The sequence below is a fragment of the Gymnoscopelus braueri genome, assembly GCF_963280865.1.
Source record: "Gymnoscopelus braueri genome assembly, chromosome: 16".
Taxonomy (NCBI): domain Eukaryota; kingdom Metazoa; phylum Chordata; class Actinopteri; order Myctophiformes; family Myctophidae; genus Gymnoscopelus; species Gymnoscopelus braueri.
The window spans coordinates 31783887-31803134 of record NC_137616.1 but is presented as its reverse complement, the minus strand read 5'-3'; the positions used below and the strand labels follow the sequence as shown (position 1 = coordinate 31803134).

Here is a 19248-nt window from a genome sequence, read left to right as displayed (position 1 = left end):
TCGTCTCTTCACAGAAGAAGAAAAAAACAATTCTGTGAGCACAAATTAAATGATAAAAAGATAATATAATAAATGAATCAATGTTGAGCCCCAGGGGCAAACTGTTTACGGACAGTGCACAAAAAAATTAAGGTATAAATTAGTGTTCAAAGTTTACGGCCACCGGCACAGTCAAGTTGACCTCTGACATGGTTGAATGATTTATAAGCATCTAAAGTTTATTGATTGGCCCCCTGAGGAATGAACGGTTGTAACAAGTCCTGTCCAGATTGCACTGTACTGTGTAGAGCGTTAATATTTAATGAGGATGTTAAAAGCACCGGGAGACTGTGCTCATTCCACTGTTCATTTATTTATTGTGCGAGAATGTGGGTTTCTGCTTGTCGGAGCGCTGGAAAAGCTTGCGCTTGATCAACAATGGTTTGGGAGTTAGCTTTGACTGATGGCGCAAATTCACTGGAGTCGATGGTGCATTTACTCAGTACACAGCAGTGGTTCTCAGACTTTTTCATGTCAAGAAGCCCCGAATTAATATGTATTTAGCCGTGGACCCGCATCTGAAAATATTTTGTGCCAGAGGGAGCCCAACCCCCCCCCCCGTTCAATATTTGTGTTGTGAGAATGTATCTAATATTCCAAGTTGTTCACATTCATTCAAGATTTTTTTTTAAATGGCAATTTCACAACGCGTTGCATCACGACACTTTGAAAGCTACTTTCAAATAGACAATCTATATAGGGGTTGAAGTTGTTAAACTGCTTTTGATGCTATATTAACACATTTTGCTGGGGACCCCCCCAAAACCTCCTCCGGATCCCACTTTGAGAACCACTGGTATACAGTAATAAGTGATCCAGACATTGCAACGCGTTGTGGCCTTTAGATCTACAATATTGCTGAATTTCTCGCCTATTTTCATAAAAAAAAAATATATATATATATATATATATATATATATATATATATATATATATATATATATATATATTTTATTTTTTTTAAATAACGTTAAGGGCTTTTATGCCTTTATTGATAGGACAGTAGTTTGACAGGAAATGGCAAGAGAGATGGGGAGTGACATGCAGCAAAGGCTGTCGGGATCGGGACTCGAACCTGCGACGCGCTGTCAGGCTACATTGAGCCTAGGTGCCCGGACCGAAATGAGTGTGTGGTTAGAATATATCGTCTCTGTCGGTTGGAAACCTCGTACTGTATGTCCAAAACTGTTACTTTTCAGGATTCAAATTCAAAAGCATCAAAAGTAGCAGATCCACAAGCTCAAAACGCATTGCGTTTTGATGCTTTTGTGTGACGCTGTAGTATGATACAAAATACCTCAAAAAGTTAGAATATGGACATAAGAGGTTTCTGCCCGACAGCAACGAAATGGTTGCTCAACTTCAGATCCACTTTTGTCCTTCTAGACACAGTTTACAGCTCCTACTGTCAGCTCTGTATGCATAGAGATCACCTGAATCTTTTAACATCAGTGAAAATCCACATCAAACGTGGCGTCAGAATCTGCTGATGCCTCACAGTACCTCAGATAATTGGCATTGCTGATACCGCTAAACTCTGCAACATTTGGTTTCCCCGGTTGTCTAGGGACTACTTTCATCCCTGTGTGTGTGTGTGTGTGTGTGTGTGTGTGTGTGTGTGTGTGTGTGTGTGTGTGTGTGTGTGTGTGTGTGTGTGTGTGTGTGTGTGTGTGTGTGTGTGTGTGTGTGTGTGTGTGTGTGTGTGTGTGTGTGTGTGTGTGTGTTGCTATACTTGTGAGGGCCAAATGTCCCCGTGTGTATAGCAACATTTGAGAAATAGACATTGTTAGGACCATTTTCCTGGTCCTCACACCATAAATGGTTGTTTTATGGTCTTTTAGAGTTACGCTTACAATTAGAAAACGTCAGGTGGGGGTGGTTGGTGTGCGTGTATCAGGTGGGGGTGGTTGGTGTGTGCGTGCCTGCGTGCGTGCGTACGTGTGCGAATGGGAAACTAGCATCAAAATTGACAGTCAAATGGTTCTGTGGATTCTTAGAAAAACTAACGACTTCCGTTTTGCTGTGTGTTGTTTGTTCCCCCCCTTGCAGAGAGAGAGGCTGAGGAACATCGAGAGGATCTGTAACCTGCTGAGGAAGGTACGTGACAAACGGCAAACACTTCCTGCTTAAGCCCCATTCATACTTTGTATGAATGGTATACCATGGAGTCGCGCGCCAAGAATAGCCAACATATAAGCTCACAACACGGTGCGGATGCGACGTGTTGTGAGCGAGCCCCCAGAACCGAGAGGGAGCAGTGAAGCGCATTGGACATGGTGGGCAATCATAGGTACTGCAGCTTATTACGGCTGGGGCCAGACCATAGAGGTATAATATAACTAGAGGGCGGATTGCCCCGCCCCCAGCTATCATTTCAATGAATGTGCTCAGTGGCGTTTTGAAGCACCCGGAAACCTGCCGGAAGTAGAATTATTGGTTCGATTTTGACCACACGTAGAGTTATGAGCATGCGCACTAGTGTCCTTTTTGCGTTCTACGGCAGCCCGTGTGTCAAGGATTGAACGCGAGATATTTATTAAATACACTCGAGATGCATATTTATATGTAAATGCATATGTATGTATGTATAATATGTTTACATATTTATGTGTATAAATATAAATATCTGTCTGTATGTTTTGCGCGTGCATGTATTTCTCCCCGCCTGCAGTTCCAGCTTTGGCCACTGGGGTGGCAGCTTCAATGTTTCTCAGCAACTCTGGGGGCTTGGGCCAGACACATGAACGAGCAAAAAACGGTTTCGACCAATGGGCTCGACTCAGGAGCTTGCGCACAGGGTTGCGCGCGGAGGTGACACTACTGTGCATACGAGACGACGCACAGAGTGGCGCAAAACGCGTCACATAGGCCCCAAATAGGCCCCGCCCGTCACATTTTCCCAACCCGGAAAAAGGGGTGAAAAGGGAGTATGCGCTGGGTGAGCAACTCCATTCAAGTGAATGGGCGGGGATTTCCGGTGCCTTATTTTTAACTCTATGGTTGTGAGCTTGTAGGTTCTCGGCTGTTCTTGCCTTTAGGAGAAATGAAGGTGTCAGTTAAGTGTACCTGTGTCTCCATTATTGTACACATTAACCCATTAAGACTTGAGGCTGATTCTACAAATGCCTTCTAAATCAGTAGTTCTCACACTTTCACGATTTTTCCAAAAATAGCAGATGTACAAGCGCGCAGAGCGGCACAAAGGGACGCGCTGTGAGCTTGTATATCGTGCTTGTGTAGCATGACGTGATATTTTGCCGGCACCAACATCGTCATTGAGGCAAAATTGGCGCACATTCACGCTTGACACCAAATTAAACACACCAGTAAATTGCCAGCATTTCTAGCAAGTGAACAGGGTTTATGCTACTGGTACTGCTACTGGTACTACTGAGCTGTGAGGCCAGGCCAACATAGTTTGTGTTTTTTACTCTAATGCTGCTATCAGTCCTCTCTCTTTATGTTGAACTCAGGTGATAGGGGAGACAGAGACTGAGAGGTGCTGTGCTGCCAGGTTTTTTGCTGGCCACAGCTGTGCGTGTGCATGCATTTTGTGTGTGCGTGTATGTGTGTTTGTGTGCGTGTACGTGCGTTTGTGGAAATAGTATGGAGGTATGAGACAAGGCCTTCTCAGTGTGACATCTGTTTCACTCTCTAACTATCCAAAAGTCAAAGGTGTGTGTGTGTGTGTGTGTGTGTGTGTGTGTGTGTGTGTGTGTGTGTGTGTGTGTGTGTGTGTGTGTGTGTGTGTGTGTGTGTGTGTGTGTGTGTGTGTGTGTGTGTGTGTGTGTGTGTGTGTGCGTGCGTGCGTGCGTGCGTGCGTGCGTGCGTGCGTGCGTGCGTGCGGGGAGGGCTGCTCTTTATTAGTGTTGTCAACACCTGCCTCCGAGTGCTCTGTGGACCTCATTAGACACCTGAGGAGGGCATGTGGGCACACACACGCAACGCATGCATGCACGCACACACACACACACACAGACAGACACACACACACACACACACACACACACACACACACACACACACACACACACACACACACACCTGCTGTAATAGTAATAGAATGTAGGTGATTGCAGAAGTGTCGCTACAGTACCTTGTACCACAGGAACTTTCAGGGTCAGTGTTCAAGGGGTCTTTCAGGGTCATCTGTAAACTTTCCAGCACAGTGTCTTCCCTGAGTTCCATTATGGCGTCCATGCAGCTGATTCCCAATCCATGTACTCAACTGTGTTTCACCAATATCCCACGGACAATGATTAATGAATATATCTATCCTGTAGATATGACAGGATTGACTTGTTATTTCATCCCTCTACCCCTTCATATTGAGAACAATACAGTACACTGGGTAGGACTCAGAGACCAAGTTTGGAGAAATAAAATAGAAAATCTGGTGTTCTGGTGGTGAGTTGTCTCTTTTCATTAGGTCCACATTTTCCAGTCCATTAGTTCCAGCTGCTGTATGAAATATTAAAGTTTGCCTCACTCAAACTAGGGGTGAGTATGGGTTCATCCTCACTGATATTATTACTATTATCAACAGCCCTCTTTCCAAATGCCAGGAAACTAGGAACCATATGTAGTATATGACCAACATGACAGATTGACTTGTTTTTGTTCTGTTTGTTTAATAAGTCTTACTGTAGTTGCATGGCAACTAAGACTCTTGATATTCAATCCTTTTCAATTCCCCAGTAAAATGTCTCAACTGGTATCTGTGCATTCTTGTCTTTCATATCCCTGAATGACAAGTGTTGACAGACCAGATTAAGGACATTCAACTCATCAAGAAATTACTAGGCTTACTTGAAAACAGGATTTGTATTGCACACGCACTACGGGCACCCCATAATTAATCATTTCTAAACCTATTTTGGGCATATAATTATAGATACACTTTTTTAATGTAAAAAAAAATAGCTGAAATATAATATATATTAACTTGTAAGCTCATAAGCTTGTGAACTTTTATATTCGCTATTTTAACTATTTTTGGAACAGAAAAGTTGAGCTTATAGATTGGCTACTTTTGCTATTTTTGCATTTTTGTGAGCTGGTAGATCGCTACTCTCACTCCTTTTTGTGAGCTTATAGATCGGCTATTCTCGCCGTGTGAGACTTATAAAACGACGTAGAGAACATGGCTGATAATAACCAACTGCATTTGTTGTCCTGCTCCTCTCCAGTGTGGATGCATGTCCGGGGTTCCTGCTGTATTCTGAGTTGTATTTTTAGCAGCTCTCCTTCTTCACTCTTCCAAACTCTGCTTCATCTCCTTCCAACTGGCAGAGATCACAGGATGGTTGCATCTTAGCGATGCTTCGACTGTTGTGGTTCTACAGTACGTTTGTATTTTTGCCTTAGGCAATACGCGTGTGTGTGTATGTGTGTGTGTGTGTGTGTGTGTGTGTGTGTGTGTGTGTGTGTGTGTGTGTGTGTGTGTGTGTGTGTGTGTGTGTGTGTGTGTGTGTGTGTGTGTGTGTGTGTGTGTGTGGTACATTAGATGTGCATGCCATGTGTGTCTTGGGGCTTGAAGCGACAAGCCGGTGCATTGCCACGGCAACCGAGCGAACCTCTGAGTGTACTCATTAGCTTCCTCCTTCCATCCTCTATTTTGGGTTTTTGGGTCTGTTTCTCTTCTCTCTTTCTCTCCCCCACTCTCTCCTTCTTTTCGTTCATCCGTCTTGCACTTTCTCACTCTACATTTCCTAACGTGTCTTCTCTGCTGCCCTCCTTTACTTGGGAGCAGACGGGGGAGAAAGAGAGAGAACATCCAATTTCACTTGATTATCCTATATCCTTTATGACTTCTCTCTCCTGATTGGATGAAATTGGTATATCTGACCTGAAAATGTATTTGGTTGCAGGCTTGCAGCCCTTTCATCGTCTCCTCTTTCCAACATACGTTTTTTTTCACTCCCATTCTCTCTCTCTCTCTCTCTCTCTCTCTCTCTCTCTCTCTCTCTCTCTCTCTCTCTCTCTCTCTCTCTCTCTCTCTCTCTCTCTCTCTCTCTCACCCTCTCTCTCCTTGCATTTCTCCGTTCCTCTCATTTTGTTCTTTTTCTCTCATTCTTCTTTCCCTTATCGCAATACATTCTAGTATTAAGTACAGTATGTTGTACTGGACCTAGCTTACTGGTCAATTTTTACACGCTGAATCAAATGGACATTATAAATTTGAGTGTGCAGTTCTCTCCCACAGCCTCTTTTCCCCCTCCATTTCTTTCTCTCTTGTTTCCTCCCCTCTGATATCGTCTAGCTCCTGTTCTTCTCTTCTCCTCTCTCTCTCCTCTGCTGCAGTTGGAATGAGATGAGAAGAGAGTCACAAATTGAGTGTAGTGGTGCTGAGCTGTACTCCCTGTTTTGCTCTCCACTTCTGCTTGATGTTTGGTTCATGTGTGTGCGTGTGCGTGTGCGTGTGCGTGTGCGTGTGCGTGTGCGTGTGTGTGTGTGCGTGTGTGTGCGCGCGTGCGTACGTGTGTGTGTGTGTGTATTTGAAGTAATACACAATTTGTAGCTAAAGAAGTTGTAAGAGTGTCTATGTTGAGCATGCGTGTCCATATGTTTGTTAGTTTATGTGCATGCTCTTAGACATGCATGTAAGTGTGCATGAGTGTGTGTCTTCTTAATGTACTGTATGTTGGTGTGTTTATACATTTGTGTGTGTGTGTGCGTGTGCGTGTGCGTGTGCGTGTTAGCCCCATCTGTGACCTCACCCATTAATGTAGTTCGGGATTCATTCACAAAGCGTTAACATCCAGGCCTGGGGGTGCACGGCAAATACTGGTATATCTGACCTATTTCCCAAAGTCGTATTGTAATTTAGAAGGTATTGACATGTGCCTATGGATGTCTGTAAAGACGGGGTGTTAAAATGATATTCTGCAGTGAACAGTTTAGATACAAGTATGTGATTTTGCTTGTGCAGAATTAACAACCCAACAACCTATTTTACAGAGACCTGGCCAAATATAGCCGTTTTATTCTTCTGTGGTTGTAGTCTGGATTGACTTGTGGATTCTCTGGTTCCTAGGGTGATGCCTCACTATTGACTGAGTGTCTACTATTCACACATAGTGTGGATGAATGACTCATCCATGCATGCTTTGGGTTACTGGTGCATAGACTTACTGAAAGATTACATCATAACTTTTTTGCACACTACCGTCAACTCTCCATGACATTTTGCAGTCCTTCACTGCTGGTATTATTATTTTTAGTAGTAGTAGTAGTAGTATTAGTATTATTTTATAGTCCAGGACTAAAACTTTATTACAACCAATCTGTGTATTACAATAATGTTAATACAATATACTGTAGCACATCTGCAGTGGTTGGAGGTGGTCTTGTCCATTGAGAAATGTAGACCTTGTTGTTGGGTACGACACCAACTGGTTGACTGTATGACTACTGTAACTACCTTCATGGCGACTAAAGTTCCCTCGTGGGATCAATAAAAGGCCTATCTATCTATGCACAATGTCAATAAAGTTATTTGAAGCAAATGGCACACCAGAATGGTGCGGTGGCATCTTTATTGTAGTTTGGACATCGTTGAGATTACCTTTCTTCGTGTCCATGTCCAACAGGCATAAAACATACGGATTGTAGCTTTAATTGCATGTAGAACTGTAGTGTTCTTCCTCCTTACTGTTGGATTGTTTGTCCTGAGTCTGCACCTCGCAAAGTCTTGTTGGTGTGCACTGCTTCTTCTCTTTCTCTTTTAACTCTGAACCTTAACTTGAAAAGTTATTAGTTATTGTGGATATTCTACCTAAAATCAAAAACATTCATCTGGTTATGGATAAACATTCATTAAAATGTTCATCATGAAAGTACATTGTAGAACGTCAACATATGGGACCACGCTTCAATGGACAACTCGCTTGGCATCTGTCGTGAACAGATGCACACTATTCCATATGTGGACGTTCCACAATGTACTTTTATCACTGCAGCGACAGATGGAGCTTGCAAAATGTTGGATAACTGTTGGTTACTCAGCTCACAAAATGCTACGATGACAAGGAAATGCCAGCTGCCATCGGAGATACTTCAGATAATCTACAGTGGTGTTTCTCAGCCGGCGTGTTGGTGCCAAAAAGGGCATCACAAGGGGATCTGAAGTGCTCTGTGGACCAAGAACAGCTGTAATATATTATGGGATATGTAAGACTGTTGTGATAGCCAATGAATCCAAGGAATGTTCATGGTTCACATAAAAATTCTGGTCCAAGTGCGAGGAAAAATAATGCTTGTCTGCAGCTTATTTTACTGTTGAAGATTTTACTGAAGAGCCAGCCAAGCGTTCATGCAAAAATTATAACTTCTCCTTTTTAGAAAAGCGTGTGGGCCATCAACTCCGTTTAGCCTTTTGTGCTATTGAGATGGAAGTAAAATTGAGACGACAGCCTGAAGCATAGAAGAAGAAAAGGCTTCTGGTTGACGGAATTCAATCCCCGCAGGGTGCCGCCTGGGTCCAGAGACGCCGGCCCTAACCGCTTTCAACCAGGCGTCCCTATTTTGGGCATGTTAACGTTTTTCTAAAATAGCACATGATATGCCAGCTCACAACGCCGTTTGTCACATCGTTGTGGGCTTGTAGATCGGCTATTTTAGGGCTTAAGTGGTTCACTTGGGGCAGCGGTGGTGGGAAGTTTAGAGGAGTGCGCTTGTGGCTGGAAGTTTTCCAGTTGTATCCCTCAGCTCAGCAAGGAAGATGTGAGGGTGAGGAAGTGAATGAGCAACACTCATCCCTCCCTCAATACCCAGCGTTGCAGTGCCCTTGAGCAAGGCACTTAACCCCCAACTGCTCCTTTTTATTTCCCCTGTTTGTTTAGGAGTTAATAGATTTCTCTGGTGGCTTTCTAGGCAGCAAAATCTCATTTCAGGTCTGAGTAGGATATGGTTCATACATCCCATTAGAGACCTAAACCCTGGCACGCATTGGAATCAACTCGCTGTGGTAGAAATAGAGCCACGCACTTCTGTAACTAACGTGTTAAATCCAGTCTGAGAACTGCCGACGATGGCTTTAAAGAACAGGATTGTTACGCATGTTTTATCATCATACACACTCCTTTAAATGCAAGTTTTGTTTTACAGATTTAACTCTGTATCACCAGGATAGTCTTACCAGTATAGTCTTTTGACAATCTGTACATCACTTAACTCATCTGTATGGCTACATCTATCACATGTACAGTATTACCTTTAAAACTCGAGGTTACGAAGGTAACCCCGGTTTGTTTAAATTCGGAGTAACATACTCACTATGGGATATCAGCGCCCCCTGGCGATGCACAGAGCTACATACAATAAACTCCCGGGCCATCTCATTGGCTGTGAAGGGTATGTCACGCGGACGGAAGTCCTAGGGGTATAAAACCCTCACTTGACTGTGGCTCCTCCTCTTTAACAACAGCTCTCTGCACGCAGATGCGCACAGAAAGGGGTGTTAGGTGAGTATGTTACTCCGAATTTAAACAAACTGGGGTTACCTTCGTAACCTCGAGTTTGTCTTCAATTCTCCGTAACATACTCACTATGGGATTCATAAACCCCCCTGGGGCTATAAGCCATACAAACCCTCACAAACCCGCACGCCCACCAGCCCACGAGGCTCCGCCCCCACGGGCGTGACCTCCGGCCTCACGGGCGCCCTAGCCCTCCGGGCTAGGGTGCGGGACACAGAAAAGGTAGACCCTGACAGACCAAGTCTGCCTCATTCAACTAATGAAACAGACACGAGACTGTCCCATAAGTAAAACGAGGGAACAGGGCCTCCTCCCCCAGGACCCAGCCAACTGGCAGTCCCAAGGGGACCTAGGAGAAGGAAGTCAGGAAAAAGAACAAGGCTCCAGGCCTGTTCAATCCCCCCTCTAACTAGAGACAACCGCTACACCCAGGACGGCGTGCGCCACTGATGACGCCGCCACGACCAGGCTGTATAAAACCGCAAAAGTCGATGGAGACGACCATTTTGCAGCCGCGCATATCACCTGAGCCGAAACTCCACTGGAGAGGGCCCAGGATGTCGCCACGCCTCTAGTAGAGCGAGCCTTCAGTCCCTCTGGAACCGGGACGCCACCGCTAGCGTAGGCCAGCTTAATGGCATCCAAGATCCATCTAGAAAGTGTCGCCTGAGCAAACTGCCTTCCTCTGACCACCTTGGCCAAAGGAGACAAAAACTACGTCGACAAATGGCCGGCCGCTGTTCCCTGACAGTAGAACTTTAAGTTCTCACCGGACAGACAGTGCAACCATCTATCCTTCGCTGAAGCGAAAGGAGGTGGATGGAAAGCTACCAGCTCGACTTGGGCATGGGTCACCATCCCGTTCTCAGAGTGAACGAACGCCATGTCAGGTTCAAAAGAACCTTCCTGTCGCCGTCCGGGAACCTCATGCACTCCGAACTTACTGAGAGCGCGTGCATGTCACTGACCAGTTTAGCTGTAGACAGGGCCACCAAGAGGACTCAACAAAGTCCAAAACGGAGGGCGGCAGAGTGCATCTAGCAGTAGCACCACCGCCAGGACCCAATGCCGGGAACAGAGGCCTGCTAACCGGCCTGGCTCGCCTGGCGCCGCCCATGAAACGACGCACCAGATGCTGGCCAACCGTCTTGCCATCGAAACCCTCGTGACAAGCGGAGAAGGCCCCCAGGTACATCTCAACCGTCGAGAAGGTCAGCCTGATTTAACCTGTTTTGCAGGAAAAAAGAGGATGCTGCGCAACTAAGCCTGGAAAGCCACCACCAACGGCGACTGTTCCAGACCCCAAGACACAAAAGAAAATCCATTTCATGTCGTAAGCAGCCCTCGTGGCACCGGCCCTGGACCCCTGTATGGTAGCTACCACGTCAGGGGACAGGCCACACAAGCCCAAAGTCGCCCTCTCACGGACCAGACCCACAGGTCTAGGTCCTGATGGCGGGGTGTAAGATCTGACGCGTCCACTCAGATCGCCAGCTAGCTTTTCCAACACTGGAGAGGCCAGGCCTCCCTGCTTGTTGACATAGCACAAGGTCATGGTGTTGTTGGTTCTGATCAGGACATGACAACTTCGAAACCGAGCCTTGCAAAGTCTGACCATCAGAGAAGACCGTCATCAGCTCCAGGTAGTTGATGTGGGCCGTCTGTAGACTGGGACCCCACACCCCCCTGGCCGAGCGGCCCTCGTGGACGACACCTCACACCGTGAGGCTGGCGTCCGTGGTAATGATCTGACCAACCGTCTTGCCATCGAAGCCCTCGTGACAAGCGGAAATGGCCACCAGGTACACCTTAACCGTCGAAAACGCTAGGTCCTGGTTTAACCTGTCTTGCAGGAAAATAAGGACGCAGCGCACCGGAGCCTGGAAAGCCACCACTGGCGGTGACTGTTCCAGACATCAAGACGTGAACATGTTCCACCTGCCTCGTACGCATCCCTCGTGGAAGCGGCCCTCGCCCCCTGGATGGTAGCTACCACGTCAGGAGGCAGACCACACGAGGTCAAGTTCGCCCTCTCACAGGCCAAAACCATAGGTCTAGGTCCTGAGGGCGGGGGTGGAAAATCACGTCCCCTCCCTGCCATAGCAGGTCCGTGCATAGGGGAAGGAGCCAAGGCTCGGCGTAGAGGAGAGGAGTCAACTCCGATCTCCACACGCCCCACGCCGGCGCCCCCAGTAGCACTGACAGCCTGACTCCCTCCAGTGTTGGGGGAATCAGCTCCAGTGGTGGGAACGCATAAAGCAGTTAGGGGCTGCGTCTGACCACGGTCTAAGCGTGTTCACGCACCGTGGGGATACCCGGACCTCCTGATAACCTCAGGTGGACGCGACTCCAAGAGCCCGCATCCACCTCTGGAGAAAAGGTCACCTGTGGCGCTTGTCCAAACGAAACAGGTGTATGGCCGAAGTCATGAGACCCGCTGCCTGCATGCATAGCCTGTATGTGACTTGTCGCCTCACGCGAGAAGACCACAGGTCGAAAAGCTGTCTATCCCGTCCCGGGACAGACGCGCCGTGAGCCTGGTCCAGCCCAGCAAGGTACCCATGAAAATGGTCCGCTGAGACGGGACCAAGACGCTCGACGGATATTGATGGTGAAAACCCCACGACGTCAAGTGGGGAAACGGCCATGTCTGTGTGCCGCGCCACCTCCTGACTACGGTGGATAGAAAGGAATGTGGAAATAAGCATCCTTGATCGATGCTGTTCCACCAATCCCCTTGACGCCCCGTCCGCAGCTGCGACGCGGTCGTCAAAATCCGGAATTTTGAAAAACCATTAGGTATTTGTTGAGACCCTTCGTATTCAGAGAGGGTCATACGCCCCCCCCCCCCCCTTCTTTTCCACCCGAAAACTTTTTTGAATAGAAAACTTGGTTCTGATTCAAGATAGTATTCTGAAAGCGTCCTCGCTCAGGAGAGAGAGAGATCCTTCTCTCTCAGAGACCTGGCTGCATTACCTCCCTCATGAGAGAAACAACACCTTGTCCGATATAGGAGGTTATGCATAAAGGCACGTGGAAAACACACCAGTACAATCACAGTGTGATGTTGTTGATAAGGGGAGCTGACCAGTACAACCACAGCGTGTCACTGCTGTACTGAGATAAGCAACTCTCCAACAAGCTGCGCACTGAGCGAGCGAGTTAGGAGAGGGCTCAGAGACCTCGGAGACAAACGTGCCACGCACGTTTGTCTCCGAATTTAAACAAACCGGGGTTACCTTCGTAACCTTGAGTTTCCAACGGGACCGGTGATGTCGCCACGTGATCCAGCGGGCCCGCACGTGCGGCGCCCGGTAGAAACCGTGGAAGGGTAGCGGTGGTAGGTGGCCACCGCAGTGTTGCCTTAGTGGGGCTGGCTATATATAGGCTTTGGTCCCTGTATAGACAAATCTCCCAGACCCAGTAGTATTTGCCATGTCGGGAACCGTGCATGACAGACACTATGGGCTTATAAAGAGGGGTTATCGGCGCTGGGGGTGGAAAAACCCCCATGTGTCGATACCTCTTGACAGGGGTTGAGACAGGTAGAGAAGGTATCCCAGCAGTGATACCATGCTGTGAACCAGGCATGATAGTCACTTTTGGGCTTATAACAGGGGCTGGATAATGTGCTTATTTATTTTGAAACATGTGAAATGAAACAAAAAGGAGGCACAGAATACAGTGTAAAAAAGTGAAACTTTCTCACATACCCTATGAAAAACCACTCTCAAAAGAGCCTCCTGACAGGGCTGCCAATGTGCTTATGTACTTTGGAACATGTGAAATGAAACAACAGTAGGCACAGAAACAGTAAACAGCATGAAACGTTTAACATAGTCTTATGAAAAACCATCATGTGTCCCAATGGCGCCCGATGAACCTGTCCGCGTTGGAAACCGTTTCCATGGAGACCGGTGATGTCGTCACGTGATCCAGCGGACCCGCACGTGCGTGCGTGCGGGGCCCGTTAGAGACCGTGGACGCGGCCACCACAGTGTTGTTTTTAGCGGGCTGGCCGTGCACTACACTAAAAAACCACACTGCTATGTGTTGTTGTCAGTGAGGATAGTCAGCCGCTAAGTGAAAACAACAGTAGCCCGACTGCAGGCTATGTTAACCTAGCAGCTAACAAGCTAGTCAGGTCTAACTCACCACGGGCCAAGAAAACGTTGACGTCCGTTACCATGGAGACAGATGACGCATATGCGTGGCGTCAACATCCTGTCCCGGTCTGCCGGTCGCGCTGGGAGTGACGACAGACAGGCCCTCCGCGGAGGAGGCGTTCTGTCGCTCTCTAGAGGCGAGCGTGGCATAATACACAAAGGGTTGTTGACACGGCAAGGCCACTGGTCCGCCATTGTGGCGCAACTGTGGGCCTGAGCGGCCATTTTGTGCCGTGGGAGACAGGCCCTCCGCGGAGGAGGCGTTCTGCCGCCCTCCAGAGGTGAACGTGGTACAGTACACAAAGGTTGTTGACACGACAAGCCCTCTGATCCGCCATTGTGGCGCAACCGTGGGTTTGAGCGGCCATTTTGTGCCGAGTGGCCGTTTGTGAGCCTCTCGTCCCACAGTGGTGTTTTGACGCCCCCTGGTGGACGAGAGGCAAAACTGTTTTGATCCCACTTTATTGGCTTGGGCCCTGTATAGACAATATATCCCAGTAGTATTTGCCATGCCGTGGACCCGTGCATGACAGATACTATGGGCTTATAAAGAGGGGTTGATACCTCTTGACAGGGGGAGACAGGTAGATAAGGTATCCCAACAATGTCTACCATCATGTGAACCAGGCATGATAGACACTCTTTGGCTTATAACAGGGGCTGGATAATGTGCGTATGTATTTTGCAACATGAAAATGAGACAAAAAAGGGGGGCACAGAATACAGTGTAACAGCATGAAAAGTTTTCACATTACCATATGAAAAACAACCATGTGTCTCAATAGAGCCTCCTGACAGGGCTGCCAATGTGCTTGTCTACTTTGAAACATTCGAAATGAAACAAAAATAGGCACAGAAACAGTAAACAGCATGAAACGTTTTAACATAGTCTTATGAAAAACCATCATGTGTCCCAAAGGCGCCCGAAGAACCTGTCCGTGGATAATGTGCTTATGCATTTTGAAACATGTGAATGAAACAAAAAGGGAGGCACAGAATACAGTGTAACAGCATGAAACGTTTTCACATACCTTATGAAAAAAACAACCAATAGAGCCTCCTGACAGGGCTGCTAATGTGCTTGTGTACTTTGAAACATGTAGATGAAACAAAATAGGCACAGAAACAGTAAACACCATGAAACGTTTTAACATAGTCTTATGAAAAACCCTCATGTGTCCCAATGGCGCCCGATGGGAGTCTGGCGCTAGGAGAAGGCGTAGTCTGGTACCTGGAACCGGTCTCGTCCTTCGTAAAACGCCGGCTCGGTTGCGGTCTGTAGAAGCCCTGAACGTGGTCGTTACACAGAGTGGGGAGGCTAACAAGCTGGTGTTGTCCTAGCGAGGCAAGCTAAGCTAGAACAGCACCGCTAATAACCTGTTGCTTAGTGTGTTAAGCCAACAAAACACTGCCTGACTAGGGCGACGTTATACTAGCAAAGCAGCCAACGTAGCTAGTCTGGCCTAACTCACTCACTCTCCCTCGTCCCTGTCGGCTTCCTCCCCTGGTAAACGTTCGTTTGGCGACGTGCTTGAGCAGGCGCGGGAACCTTGGAGGGGCGAGAGGGAACGCCGCTAGGCTGCTGCCTCCGGTGTGGCCCACCAGACACAGCAGCAGTGGGCGATGGTGTGCCGTAGCCGCTCCGCAAATGGAGGGTCCCTCCACTCACAGGGGCAATAGCTTGTTTGGTAGCATAGTGGCGCCGCGGCCAGCTGGCTACGCTATCCGGAGGGTCCATGGTCTGAGGCCGCACGCGGTGTGGGCCACCACGCACGGCCCTCGGGCCAGTTTCGTCCGCACGGTGCGTCTCGGGAAGGGCCGCTTGGCCGGCTGCATACGAGGCCTCACCACTCAGTTGTACACCGCCCCATCCAGCGAGAGTCTCGCTCTAGCCAGGCGGGAGTTAAGGTGCTTCAAGAGAGAATTGCAGTCGATGCAGTACCCTGGTACGTTGCAGACTTGGTGAGGGTCGTCGCCGGCAATGTAGTGAGCGTAGCCCGCGAGATCACAGCACTTGCGAGGAGCCTCCATCGTGGTACAGCTAGCGTCGAGTGTTAAGCTAAGCTAAGCTAGGCTAACACCGGTCCGAACAAAGGGCTAAGCTAACCGGCTTAGCGGCTAACTTAACCCGTTCGGGCTAGCCTGGAATGAATGGGGAGGAAAACTAAGATGATAGAAAGATTGAAGAATAGCCGCGGGAGCGTGCTAAAAGATTTAACGAAAAGAAAGCCCGTAGGGGATACAAGTATCCCCGCTTTGGGTTAAGCTGGTTTCTGATCAAAATAAATCTAATCCACTGTAGTATGTATTAATAGCCGTGCTGCATCTGCTGCAGAGTAGCTGAAAGAGGAGGAGCCACAGTCACGTGAGGGTTTTATACCCCTAGGACTTCCGTCCGCGTGACATACCCTTCACAGCCAATGAGATGGCCCGGGAGTTTATTGTATGTAGCTCTGTGCATCGCCAGGGGGCGCTGATATCCCATAGTGAGTATGTTACGGAGAATTGAAGACAAACCCATAATACCTTTTGTATATTCACTAAGCAAAGTTAAAATTGCGCTTAAAAGTTATAGAACACAAAATGCTTTGGTTTTGACAGATGTCAAATTCTCAAATGAAGCCAACCCCATTCAAGTCCTGTGAAAAATAGACATGTTGAATAAAACATTAGGATAAATGGTGGGCACTTGTACCACCGATAGAGGATTGCAAACAAACATTTTATGACCTGACAGCCTCTGCTGACTTACAGTATCTCCCGCCAACATAGTCACCCAACACTCTTCACCAAATCTTTCAAAGTTTTACGTTTTGTTTTGTACAATTACGGAAACTGTGGGCGTGCTACCAAATAGGTAACTGTAAACTAGGGCTGCCCCCTAAATGTCAATCATTCTAATCATCAGTGGGAGAGTCCCCAGACGACTTACATTTTCTCAGTTGAATCCTCAATCGAAGTTCTGGCCATTCATCAATCGACTTTTAAAATAAACATGTTTACAACGATCACATAAAGTTTTGTTGGCTCTACAGTTATTTTCTAAGCAAATTGATGGTGGGCCAGAACACACTCAAACTAATTTAAGAAATTGGCTGATAAAAACTGTTGTTGGTGAGATTAGTAGGGCTATCCTGGGGTGTGTGGGTGAGTAGTCAATCATACGATGCACAGTCGGGAACCCTCAAGAGTCCCACGTTCTGGAACTTGCGACAGACCGCCTTATAAGACACACGAAATATGCTGGTAGATGCGGAAAAAAGAACTCAAGAAATTAAAGAGGACAGGGTTGGGCTCATTTCAGTCATTAATCACTAAACGAGCTGGGTTTCCATATTGTGAATAATAAATGTGTATTATTTTAAACAAACATTTAAACATTTAACATGCTATAGATAGCAAGAGAAAATGCCGTTATCCAAAAACCTAAAGAGGAAAATTTACTGTGAAAACGAGACATTCAACAAAGAAGTTGTTCATCCTACCCGGTTTCAACAATACGAAGCCGTTTCTCTGTTGTCCACATCCTACCTACAGTATTGATTGCACTGTGAGGGTTTCTGCGCCACAGTGCACCTCAATGCCTGATTCATGATAGACTGTGCCTGTCATTCACTCTCAGCATGTAGCCTATTGTAGGGTTTCTCAATTAGTTTCCGTGAGGGCCAAATTATGTCAAGGATACTATAGGGAGGATTCACGGGGCGGCCATAGCTGAGTGGTTAGTGAGCCCGCCTAGGGAGCCTGAGGCCCTGGTTGCCCCAGGTACGATTCCAGGCCACGCCAGCATACTGTATGTGTCGATGAAATGAAATTTGTCCCTGAGCAAGACTATTAACCCCTAATTGCTCACAGGCCCTCATTGGAAACAAGCCCGCAAGGACTTTCATGAACGTCCTGTTAAAAGGAATTATCCTTATCACAAATCCTGGCTGTGTTGATGGTCGCCAAAGGAAAACATGCTCTCTTGAAACTAAATAGGTCCAGAACAACCATTTAATTAAAAGGATTGGTTGTACTTGTTACTGTCTGCTCGAGGTGTAATACAGATACACAGCAGCTAGTGGTACATACATACTGAAACTCATCTCCTCCACCTACAGCAAATCTATTCCCATGCTCCTTCTCCTTGCTTTTATACACGGTTATACACACACACGCACGCACGCACGCACGCACGCACGCACACACATGCACACCCCCCCCCCCCCCCCCCACACACACACACACACACACACACACAGCATATCTCTCTGTCTGTCTTTCTCTCTCTCTCTCTTTCTCTCTCTTCCGTCTTTGCCAACAGCTCCAATCTTGTTTTCCTCCACCATCTCTTCTAAGCGATCCAACCTGTCGCTGTGATCAGACAGGCAAACCTCCATTTCAGTGATTTTCAAGCTTTTCGCACACTGCATCCAGTGACAGATATATAGGGGAAAGTGAAGCTTGAATCTCAGACATGATCACTGCTCGGTTTTTCTGCAATTCAGCTTGTAATGCAGAGATCGAAATCGGCGCGTCTCCCTGTTGCTCCCCCGCTTTTGGTGAGCCACTGCTGGCGTCATCAGAAATGGAAGGCTCAGTGGCCGGTTTCCCCTAATGAGACGTTGCTTTTTTCCTACCCGACATGGTTGTCATGACTTGTAAACTTAAAGTAACTCACTGTAGTTCGACAATAAGTACTGTAAGAGTTTATATGAATAATGTATGTGTGGAAATGTGTTTGGAGCCTCTCTCCTCGCTTCTTCCCTAGTCTGTCATCATCATACTGGAAATCCTGATCACGTCTAATCAGTTCAATCCTTTGGTCCAAGTGTATTCCGGAGATATCGTGTTCACAAGAATGGGACGGACATGAGGTCTGACAGTTGACATTGCACTTTCCTCCTTGAACCCAAGTGGACGTCTAATGTCATGCAATTCTCTCCAGGTGTTCCTGAGAGATCCAGTTCACACTGTTGCGGGACGGACAGACTTACAGTACATAGTAATGCCTCCAGCCTCCACTGCGCTCGGATGGCACAGCGGTAAAGTCCCTGCCGACCACCAGGGAGGTTGTGGGGTTAGAATCCACGTGGTGCATCCGGCTTTGTCGGGCGTCTATGCGAACACGATTGGCCCATGTTCGGGGGAGGGAAGCTGGGCGGGGGAGGGTGATATTGATCATTGCACGTACTCCTATAGGCTCGGGCGGCACCTGTCAGCAGGGAGTGTTGGGCGGGAGGAGTAGGATGACGGCCCTGCGTCCTCCCGGTGGGGGCTCCTCACTGGCAGGTGAGTCAGTAGGATGCCTCCAGCCACAGCTGTCACCAGTGGAGACACTGCTCACATCGTCATACAGCACTCCTAGCCAAATTATATTACGGAACATTCTTTTATAGCATGGGGAACTACGATTAGGGCAATATTTGCTGATCTTCATCTAGATGATCATTTCATGCCACATGTGCCTCCAAACACTCATACAGTTTGTTACATACAGCACTCAGAGTAATGCTGCTGTGCTCGCCAACTCCTGATATTTAATTCACGTGAGGACTTTAAAGATTCTTCCTCTGCACTCT

At 47.5% G+C, this 19248-nt stretch overlaps 1 protein-coding gene across 2 annotated transcripts in view; it reads left to right on the top strand.

The window, feature by feature from the left end:
* The window catches only part of cnih3 (cornichon family AMPA receptor auxiliary protein 3), a gene marked incomplete at both ends in the record, with an annotated part of 96256 nt that overhangs the window by 34741 nt on the left and 42267 nt on the right, over window positions 1–19248 (top strand). For both annotated transcript variants that reach the window (XM_080453221.1, XM_080453222.1), the window contains one exon: window positions 2089–2136. In XM_080453221.1, coding sequence (XP_080309347.1) covers window positions 2089–2136 — 48 coding nt within the window. The remainder of the gene's footprint in view (window positions 1–2088; window positions 2137–19248) is intronic.